The 11,026-nt window shown below is 42.4% G+C and overlaps 1 protein-coding gene across 2 annotated transcripts; it reads right to left on the reverse strand.

Annotated features, from left to right (window-relative positions):
• Positions 1 to 47: 47 nt before the first annotated feature.
• sp1 (sp1 transcription factor) lies at positions 48 to 10,059 on the reverse strand. Of its 2 annotated transcripts, none has more exons than XM_030051419.1 (7): positions 9,944 to 10,059; positions 9,404 to 9,496; positions 8,716 to 8,789; positions 6,367 to 7,786; positions 4,743 to 4,884; positions 2,511 to 2,704; positions 48 to 2,223 (listed from the first exon to the last, which is right to left on the reverse strand). In XM_030051419.1, exons 1-7 carry the CDS (start codon positions 9,954 to 9,956, stop codon positions 1,907 to 1,909), a joined length of 2,253 nt encoding a protein of 750 aa, XP_029907279.1. In that variant the 5' UTR covers positions 9,957 to 10,059; the 3' UTR covers positions 48 to 1,906. The 2 variants fall into 2 exon arrangements, with proteins under 2 accessions (XP_029907279.1, XP_029907278.1); XM_030051418.1 differs by lacking the exon at positions 9,944 to 10,059 and adding an exon at positions 9,709 to 9,864 and having other exon boundaries at positions 2,511 to 2,701.
• Positions 10,060 to 11,026: the final 967 nt, after the last annotated feature.

The raw sequence follows: 11,026 nt of genomic DNA on the forward strand, positions 1-11,026 counted from the left end.
GATTCCATTTGTTAGAATTACAAGTGCAATAGGACACAGACACAGTATTGTATTCATAATTTTATTCCAGCTGTTGGCATTTGTAGTAGTAAAATATCCCTTATTTAAAATGGAAAAAAACATGATACTTAAGGGCACTTGTTGTCCAGTTAACTTTTCCCTTTCAAACTAAAGCGTTTGAAAGAATAAAGTTAAGTTTTCTTAAACAAATGTTGACATGGAACATAATTCATACATTTTTCAAATAAAGCAGTCGTTCTGAACGTAAAGCAGAGAAAATATTAATTTTTAACAATTGAGAAGCAAAAAATCCTCTCAGAAACCCCTGACCCTTAACATAATACTATGCAATTTACATTTATTTGAAAAAAAAAAAAAAAAACATTGTGCATCCGAGGTTTGCTTCAAGCTGGATCTTTCCAGTTGGAATAATTAACATTTGCATTACAAGAGCCTAAACTGTGACAAAGAATCTTAATGGACTAAGGACAAGCATTATTTTTTCATTTATAAAAAGGAATCTGAACCTTTGGTTTGAGCTTACATATTTATGCTGTCTGGGCAGGAAAGTTACAAAATATTTCGATCTGACTTGACAGGACTAAAAAGTATTTATGGAAGGTAGAAAAAAGAAGTTTCAAGCTGATCTCAATGACTGCTATGCAAAGTCAAAAAGCTTATATGAATATACCACAGAATGAATATCCAGACTGTATAGAATATATACATAATTCTATGACAGGCTCATGAGTTTACAATTTTAAATCTACATTAATATAAAAGTGATAACAACATAGGTTTAAGATTGTGCATGAGAGGCTCATACAACTGAAAGGCAATCTCTTGCAGTCACGTCAGACGATCCTTATTACGCTAAGAATTTTTGTAGCCTTTAGAAAAAAATATATACATACAAAAACAAAAGATCTAGTTTTTTTTTTTTTTTTTTTTTTTTTAGATCATGGTAAACCTATCAAAGCATGATGGCCTGAATGTGTGTACCTATATAATGAGGGGAGAAAGAGCTATTCTCATAAGGATTTCAGTGCCCTTACATTCCTACATCCCCACACTTAGTGCTTCTGACCCTGAAGTCATTGTGCAATGACCATTATGTTTTCCAGCCGTCTTCTCAACTGTCAAGGAAAATCCACCTTAAACGATACACACGTTCCTATGATTCTGGATAGGTGTTGTGCCATTTGTGAACATAAAAAAAAACGTTTTTAAGAAACAAATACAAGCTGAATAATATCACAATCATAGTGATGTATGGATTCAGTTTAGGTGGAGTTTAGCGTTACAGGCTAATGTGGGCCAGTCAGAATGCAGGGCCACTGAGCCCCCTGCCCGACACAGCAGCCCGGTCTGAGAGGGCAGAAAACACCTGAGATGAAGTGGGACGAGTAGAAGGGAAGCTCACAGACTTGGAAGCAAGGACCTGGGCCCAACTCCAGAGTAGTGTCATCTCTTGACAAAATCTGCTAGAGAAACTATATTATTGCAGACTACTAATTCAGCATCAAGTATGCTGGTTTGTTTATTTTATTGCAGTCCCCATTATCAACATGTTAGATTCGGTCTTTACATGGGACAAGTGTCACTGTAGTGCCATTTCCCTTCTGGGAAATAGTATGATTTTATAATAATGATTTCTCTAGTCAACGTATAATCCAATCACTCATCTCTTTCACCGACCTAGTGATGCAACAGTTATCTAAACTTAAGAATGATATCCATCTTCCAGCCTCGGCTTTCACGGACAATAGTCTTGTGTTGCATTTATGACACCCCCCCGTCTGAGGCCCTTAAGGGGCTTTGAGTCTGCAGTCCGACATGCCCTTCTTAACCCTAAATGTCCAAATGCAATGTCCACCGAGGCCCTCGCCCTGCTCCTCCACCACCCTCAGTAGCTGTTGCCATTTATTTGGTGAAGGTCCACCTGCATCATGTTGATTCCACTGCTGGCTAATCGCGCTATGCTCTCTGCAGACAAGGTTTCCATGGTGACAAGAGTGTGCTGGTCACTGGCCGCTACCGCTCCAGTGCCAGCCTCTGTTCCTGCTGCAGGGGAGGCGGCATCAGCAGAAACTGAGGTGCTGGTGGTGGCAGTGGCTGCAGCAGCCGCTGCTTTCTTGTTCATGTGGGTCTTGATGTGCTTGGAGAGATGGTCACTGCGCATGAAGCGTTTTGGACACTCGGGGCAGAGGAACTTCTTCTCACCTGAATGAGGAGAAAAAAATGTAATGTTGGAGAGGTGTAGCTACCAACACTGCAGACGAGGATACACTGCAAGCTGAAGTTGTCCATCTATAAGGATTTATGCAATCAAATGCATGATAGATTGCATAGAAAATATCAGATATCAGTAAGACCTGGCAATAATTTTAGTAGTAGCATTCAATTGTATTATGAATACAGTAACAAAAAATGCAAACCTTAGAAAGCTATGTTTTTATTAAAGCGAACAGATTAAGGTCTATGTATACAGGCGTTTCCTTGAGTATCACCTGTGTGTGTCCTCTTGTGGCGCTGAAGCTCATCTGAACGGGTGAATCGTTTGCCACAGAAAGACCAGCCGCAGACGAAAGGCCGTTCTCCCGTGTGCCAGCGGAGGTGGGCCCTCAGGTGAGATGTCTTGCCGTAGATCTTCCCACACCCAGGGATGTGACAAATGTGCTGCTTCTTTTTAGTCGGGTCGCTGCTGAGGAGAGGCATTAAGGGATGAGTGTTCCTTGATGTTATGCACCACATATTGGAGAATTCCTGCGTTTTTTTCCATGTGATATTAAGATGTTTCTCTAGTATGTAAGTAGTCTTATGAACCAGGTGGAAACGCAATGTTGTTTGTCTCTCTGGTAATAGTTTAACAAGTCAAAGCAAATTGTATTTGCCGCTCATGGCCCAGACGGTGCCAAATGTTAATATTTATATAGCTATTCAACTACCAGATAGCTAAATAATTCATTCTACAGGTGCATATATTATCTAACTTATGAGGAATTTTTCATTAACTCAATCATTACAACCCATAATATTATACCTTGTTTTTACTCTGCAACTAAATCTGTTGATGTGATTGCATTTTTGATGCACAATATGAGGCTGTAGGTGCTGCAGGGTGAACAGGTACAGTCCAAAGGTGCCTGGTAGCCTCCCAGTCATATGACAGATGAGGTATTCCATATACAGCCTCATACAGCCATACTCTGATTTTGTATCAAATCCAACTGACCTCTAAACACGACAGCTCTATTGAGCAAAGCAGTGAGCTGTCACTGTCTTAACTGAACTGAGTATACCACACCAACCAAGAGAAGTCTAGAACTGAATTTAGGGCTAATTCTTTCATATTTAGTAGAAATTTTCAGTGTTTCCTAGATTATAAGCTTTACCTGACCACTCAGTGATTTATTGACATGTTTGTTTTTAAATCTCAAATTTGAGAGCTGGCTATGCAATTGTCATTTTCCGACACACAGACCAGTACAACTGTAGCCCATTAAACGGAGCATCCTGTTGTGAAAATAGGAAGAAACTTGAGCTGTTTTTAACAGCATTTGTAAACTAGAACTTAAGATCTATTAATGGAGATGCAAAACTGCCCTTCACTCAGCTAAGGAAAGACACAACAAGTGACTGGAACCTCGGTCGAATTTTAAAGCCAGAGGGCCAAAGAAGGCGGTTCCTGTAGTGCCACCCACTGGCCAGCTTCAACAGAACTTGACACCCAACCTAACCTTCATGCAAGTTAACAAGACTGCCTCATGCCAAAAATGAGGTCATGTTTATTTACAAGTCATTATACTCTCAGTAGGTTATTTCACTCCTTATAATGATTTTCAAAAGAACTGTGCAAGAGGATATGACGAAGGTTGTTTAAGGTCGCTTATAAACTGCTAATTAAGGAGAATTTTCCCCTTTGTACTTTTGCTCTGTCCTGCCATGACCGTGGCCGACAGCAGTGTTTTCTCTGATGACTATCTTGATTTAACTGATTTATACAGCTGACTGTCTATGCCAGCTGAGCTAGTATGACTGTAAATCACTGTAAATATGGCTTGCAAGGTATTTAGTAGCAATCGATTAACAGACTTTCATAGAATTCTGTTCTCCACTTTTTTGTGAGACTATTAAAAAAACTAACAGACAGCCTGCTATACAGTCTATGGGTTCCACTTTGACTTGTTCTGGCTGCCCAAAAAAAAAAAAATCTCCTGGCTTCAACACCCAGTCATAAACCAATGGGTAATGTTAGGCTCACTTCATTCACTACTATTTACGGTCGAGGACAAGTAAGAACTTTTTATGATTCTTATCAGTTTGGTTATGTAAAAATGAAGGAAAATAATAAGCAATCTTCACTACATATTACACTTTCTCACCCAAAACTGAGTATGAACTGGGTATGGTCTGAATTTATTTTTAGGATGCAAGTTCAATCACTGGTATAAGCCAAAGCAAGCGTGTAATAAATATGGGTTCTTGTTGGTTAATTCCACCTTACTCATAAACTACTCTCGAGTCAAAGAACTAAAAGAACATCACAAGAAAAAAAATCTCAATCTCAAAGATTCAGATGCATTTATAGCCATTTTAATCTGATTTACATTCTGCAAAGCCTGAAGATGTTATATCCACCATCTTAGAAATGATTTTAAATAAACGTACAAATTTATTGTTTGTCTAGTCAAATAGGCAGCCATACAACTCCATTTAATAAGGTTAGTTCAATTACATACCGTCCTTCTCCATCTTTGCAAAAGGGGCAGGTGCAGGCTTCCCTCCGGTTACGCCGTCCCTGAGGTGGTGGGCTTATATCCTCGTCATCCATGACTGTACTGTCATCCAAGCTTTCTCCACCTGTCTGCAACCCCTGTTCTCCTGCAGACATCAGAGAAAATAGTAAAGTGTGTGAAATTGTACACTTACACAAGAATGCCTATATATATATTTATATATATATATATGTGTGTGTGTGTGTGTGTGTGTGTGTGTGTGTGTGTGTGTGTGTGTGTGTGTATATAAAAGACTAGGAATAAAACACAAGCCAATCATTCCATTTAAGAGCTATTCAACCAATCAGTATCTGAATATGAGCAGTATTAAATAATCCATGGCCACAAATCATAGATTCCTACAGGTTTTTACCATCTAGGTAACATTAAATGTTTGTATACTGGCAGCACTGTGTAAGTGAGGCTGAGAAAATAAACATCTCGGTACTTACAAGTCCAAAGACAAAGAATGCTGGATGTCTAATGGGAAGCACATGTTTTCACAACAAGGATAACAGTGCCAATTATGTGAAGTAAATACAGTACTAGAGAGACAGACCTAATAAACTAGATAAACCATGCGATTTCTCAAAAATGTAAACATTTGCCAAAATGTAAACTGGCAGGCATTAACTTAATGGGAGGGACTTGCTCTATGTGCCAGTGACAAAACTGGAGGAAGGCATGAGACATGATAAAGACTGCTGCGTGATGGGAGGGGTCAAGTTACACCCCTTCTATGACACAAAAACCGTAGCCAACCCAAACTATGAAAACAGTGACCATGGTCTGAGAAAATGCTTTGTATCAAATAGCTGTGGAAAAAACACTGATAATAAAAAGTTTCCAAACACAGTCAGAAACATACACTAAAGAGCTCAAGTAAACACTAGGCACACACGACAGTTGTAACTGCTCAACTGGTTAAACCGGATTAATGTCATAATGGGACAGAGATCAACCCCAGAGATACAAGAATTAGACGCTTTGCATTTCAGACAAACAAATGGGAAAAGAATAACTTTAACACTCTTGCACACTTGCCTGAAAACCTTAAAAACTTAAGCATTCAACAAATATTTACTATTGATAGCTGAGCCATTGCAGGACAAATACAACTTTACAACTTTTAAACTTTTGCTTGAATATGTCTCATTTTCAGCATCAGTCTTTTGCTCAAAGCCAAAATAAGCGTGACATATGTATGGAACACTTTTGAAAAGTACTAAGTAGCAACTACAAATGGCAAATGCTATTTAAAAAGTGAACCAAAGATGAAGGTCAATATGCAGACTAATACAAATGACAAATTTTGATAATGGTAGCTGCATGAAGATTACAACATTAGGCAGAGATAAGGCACTTATCCCACACAGGGGCCATTAGGGGCTTTCCAGGGTTAAGGACAGCTCAACATTTTAAAAATATGATATTAAAAGAACTGTTTGTTAATTTAATACTATAGTCCATTTGTCAAAATATCTCCGTTGCAAAAAAAAAAAAAAAAAGTATAGATAATCATTTGCGTGGAACTGAACATCAGGAAGAGCAAGAAAGGCCCTGAGAGGAGAGCAGGCTACTGACTAACCTGCTGGGTTGCCGATGGTGATGGGAACCCCTTGCAGCTGGTGCAGCCCTGTACCACTGAGCGTGTTGAGGTTGATGGTCTGGAGGCCTGGGATCTGCACTGTGTTGACAGCCATCCCTCCAGCTGCACTGGCTCCCTGAGCCTGTCCCAGCTGAGGAAGAGTCTGCACCGGGGCCAGCGTGATCTGTGCTCCTGCTGTGCTCTGGAGCTGGATGGTCTGCCAGCTCACCTGGCCATTGGGGCCTACAGTGCGCACTATGATGGGGCTTGTGTTTGGCATAATCTGAAGGTTTTGAAGCCCTTCTTGTGTGAGGGTTGGAGCAGCAAATACCTGACCGCCTGCGGTCGAGACAGTGCCAGCCTGGATGGTCTGAAGAGGTGTTCCGCCTTGGATAAGCTGCTGGGGCTGGATAAGGATCTGCTGAGGCTGCTGGCCATCTCTGTTGTCTGGCTGGATCGGGACACCCACAGTAGATGCTGTATTCTGATGGAACGTCCCTGTCACGGCTCCATTGCTGTTCTGCGTCTGGCTCATTCCATAAGAAGTGGAGGTTTGCGTAGTCACAGTGGTTGTGCCGGTTAAGTACCCTGCCCCGCTGCTGGAAGACACTGGCTGCTGTGACTGCTGTATGAGCTGCTGGCTTGCCCCCGAGTCCCCTCCACTACTTCCATCTGCCCCTGTGCCACTTGTTCCAGTATTGACTGGCAACAAAGTGATGTTTCCGTTAAGGGACACAGGCATATTAGCAAGGAACTGGGGCTGGTTTTGCAAAACCCCATTACCTATACCTATATTTTGTATGGGGATGGCTCCCTGTATGAGACCGGGCATAGTTATGATGTTTCCTGCTCCGCCTGCTCTGCTTGCTGTGGCTATGATCTGCTGGCCATTAGGAGAGGCAACTATCTGAAACTGCTGCCCTGCCCCTGCAGTGGCAGATACAGCAGGATCCTGCTGACTGTGGGCGAACTGCAGCTGCTGGCCATCCACTGTCTGGAACTGGGGAATTACCTGATACTGAATGTTGGGCATCACACCTGAAAAGGTGGTAAGCACCTGCTGACCCTGCAATGTTGGAGCCTGGGCTACTACAAATTGTTGTGGCTGCTGCTGCTGCTGTCCCTGACTGCCCACAGCAGCTGCTGTTGGTGACAGCACCAGTTTGTTCTTGCCTGTGTCCCCTCCAGTCATCACCACTGAGGATTCAGTGGAGATGGTGTTGGTGCCTGAGGATGCTTGGATGCTGAGGGGAATAACTTGCCACCCGTTGGCAGTGGAAGTCAAAACACCTTGGTTCAGGTCCAGCTGTTGTTGCTGATTTGGTTGTTGCTGGTCTGTGGGTGAATCACTGTCTCCTGGGGTGTCGATTCGACTGCAAGTGGCTGCCAACAAGGCCAGAGGAGATGGCTGCTGTGAGTCCTTAGAAAAGAACAATTGAAAGGAAAGTAACAGAGTCAAGAAACGGAATAGGGGAAACGGGAAAATAAAAATAACTGTCCACCTAACACAGATACAGAAATCATGGCTATAAAAAATGTATTTTATTGGCCGTCAGCACATAAAGTAAACCTGTGAGTAGTATTTTACCATCAGTCATAAACAAATGCAAAGCTTGTACACTAGGGGAAATATAGCTTATCAACTTAAGATATACTATTTTTAGGCATAAATAAAAACCCCTGTCCATTTAATATTGTGATTTTTTTTTTTTTTTTTTTTTAATGAGATGAAGTAATACAATTTGCTTTTTTAAATGCTTCTCCAAATATATGACACTTGAAAGCATGTCTGTACATACCCCCCACTACCCTTTCTTTTTCTTTTTAAATCAGTATTTTCCCAGTCTTCTTTGCACCACTCTACAGGGAGTGGGCTGGGATGAGGGAATGGGGGAGCAGAGTGGGAGAATGGGTGGGACCACATTTTTTTCGAGAGCAGCGGCGGGCTCGGCTTCCCCTCCCCCCAACCCACCCATCGCCCTCCCACACTTTATTTTGCCCTATAAACTAACTCACTCCTCTAGCCACCCCCTCCAAGGCCAGCCAAATGGGCCGAGCAAAATACACATGAAGTGCGGGGCTTGACGGGAACACCCCGTGTGGGCGAAATTTACCTGCCCATTCCCCACCCCGGTGACATGTGCTCTTGAGAAAATCAACAACACACACGTCTTTCACACAGCGAGAGGATATGATATCGAAACATGGGCACGGTATCAATAAGAGACAGATTGCGTTCAGTGGACGGCGGTGTGAAGTAGGTCAAAATCGCCGTCTCTAACAAGTCAAGCACAAACCAAACGTCATCAGATCTTCCAAAAGCGAGTTACGTAGCCGACAAAAACGTACTTGTGTGTTTGTGTTTCGCTTTTGACTGAAGCCTCCGCCGCTCTCCACAGCGGCCATTTCATCTTGCTGCTGATCTGCGGAAGAAGAGTTTGGGAGATCATTGGTCTTACAGTACTGCAGACTGCAAACCACCAGGCATCACAACAACTACTAACTACGTTAATCATGGCAATACTCACAAGAAAAAAACAACAACAACACAAAGCAATTCACATGGCAGCTTGTATGATTAAATAATTCAGGCTCAAGCTGGAACGCAAAGAAATCCACAAGTGTCCCAAGGGCCAGCTAAGTTAGCTTATTGGCTATACGCTAATGTGGACTAACTGCAACAAGTCAAGAAAACACGTTTAATATCAGACTAATTACTTTTAACTAGATGAATGCAGTTAGTTTGCTAGCTGATGACAATCGGGACAAGTTTATGTGAGTAGGAAGTAGCACGTTAGGTAAGAAATAATAAAAGTTACGTTGCTGTGGCCAGTTAGCATTCTGGCTAAATACTGTTAGCTAACTATCGACAATTAAGAAGCAGTGGACTTTTAAACTGCTCGGCAAGCTAGCTGTAAAATCTACGGTATCGTGTTAAAGACAGCTTGTATATTTTAAGTGATTTCGAGTTTATATCTAACCGTTAACTTATTGACTCGTTCACTGCAACACACAACTCAGTAAAAAGTTCACTTACTGCTCATTTCAAGACGGGAGGAGTTTCTCTCTCGGGCTCTTTTTTTTTTGGCTTGACAACTTTTCACAACTTCACACAAACTTGATAGGCTTCCTAGGAAGGAGAAACACGGGTGAGTTTGTTTTGTGCACCCTGTGTAGCCTACATGCGGCGTGCGAAAGCGCGCGCGGGGGGTGGGTAGTCTAAGTAAAGTACTAAGTAAAGTAAAAGCAGAAACATGTAAAACATAAATTGTTACAAAACGAGACGGAGGCAGCATGGTGTCGCTGTGCTTAATATATTCCTCTGAGGTTTCAGCCATGTACCAATATTATTCCTCCAGTGCGTGCAGGGTGAAGACATCCATATATATATATATTTTTTTTTCATGCTTGTATAAAACGCTAGTTGAATTCAACTGGGGTTCAGCCAACAAGAGGCTTGTATCTCAATTTAAAAGCAAGATGCAGGAGTAGGTTAACTAATATCTGCTGTCTGTAGGTATGCCACAGCCTAAGCCACGCAAAGACTCTTAATACGTAATAATCTCTAAATACCTACCACTGATGGGCATTAACTTATTTTTTGTTTGTTGGTTTGTTTTAATTTCATATCTTGGATGTTGGCACCTGGAGATGAAATTCGGTATCTCAGGTCACCATCATAGACAGACCACCATGGTGCGCAATTACAGTGAAGTACTCCTAAAAGAAGCGCACCCCTCGTAAAGCCATTTGCGAGAAATTGCTGCTTCAGCCCAATGGGAATTAATGTTGTTGTCAACGCGTACCAACCGGCCAATGTCATTGGTCCAGGGGCGGAAAAGTGGGCGGGACCGAGCATGGTAGGTTGTACCGCTCAGCTTGATTGACGTGACGTTGACGAGCGTTTTCGTTCTCTGTTAAGAAGGCGCCATGAGCAAACCGGTTCCTCATGTAAATAGTCAAGCTCCAGCTTTGACAGTGTGTCGGCGACCACCTCTTTGAGGCTGCGTCTGGACCATGTGTTGGTCTGAACACAGCGCAGCACAGGGTGGCGGACTGGGGGGGAGGCTTGCCTCCGTGGCCACTGGCCACTCCCTGGCGGTGTTTAGTGGGCTGGGAGGCGGTGTGCGGGGGAGGACTGAGGGTGGAGAGGAGGCGACCCTGTCACAGGCACTGGCTGCAGCGGCGCTGGGAGGAGAGGCCGCCTGCGGGTGGGAGGGTTTCTGTCGGGATGTGTAGGGGCTGTCAATGTGGCGGCACATGTGCCCATGTAAACAGGAGCTCCCTCTGGACAGAGGGTGGAGTCCCCAGGCAGGCCTGCTGCTGCCTGCCATGCACACAACTTATCAATACATATGTATAATTTAATATAAGACGTATTTTGAAATGAAACCGTAAAGCCTCACCACATAAACACTGGTCACATGACAAAATATAAGACATTTATTTGTATTTCGTGTGTATGATTCACTTCAGTGGAGGCAGTTTCCCAATTTAAGTTTGGCCACAGTAACATGCAAATATTGCATCTCAAACTACAGATACAGGAGTAGTAACTAAACAATAAATGATCAAGAAATTAAATTTTTTATACATTGATTCCAGTTTTATTTTTCAATAAAGTGATTAGCTTTATGCGTAGGCTACTGAAGAGTTAAGC

Source organism: Myripristis murdjan, chromosome 5 (assembly GCF_902150065.1).
Source record: "Myripristis murdjan chromosome 5, fMyrMur1.1, whole genome shotgun sequence".
NCBI classification, from domain to species: domain Eukaryota; kingdom Metazoa; phylum Chordata; class Actinopteri; order Holocentriformes; family Holocentridae; genus Myripristis; species Myripristis murdjan.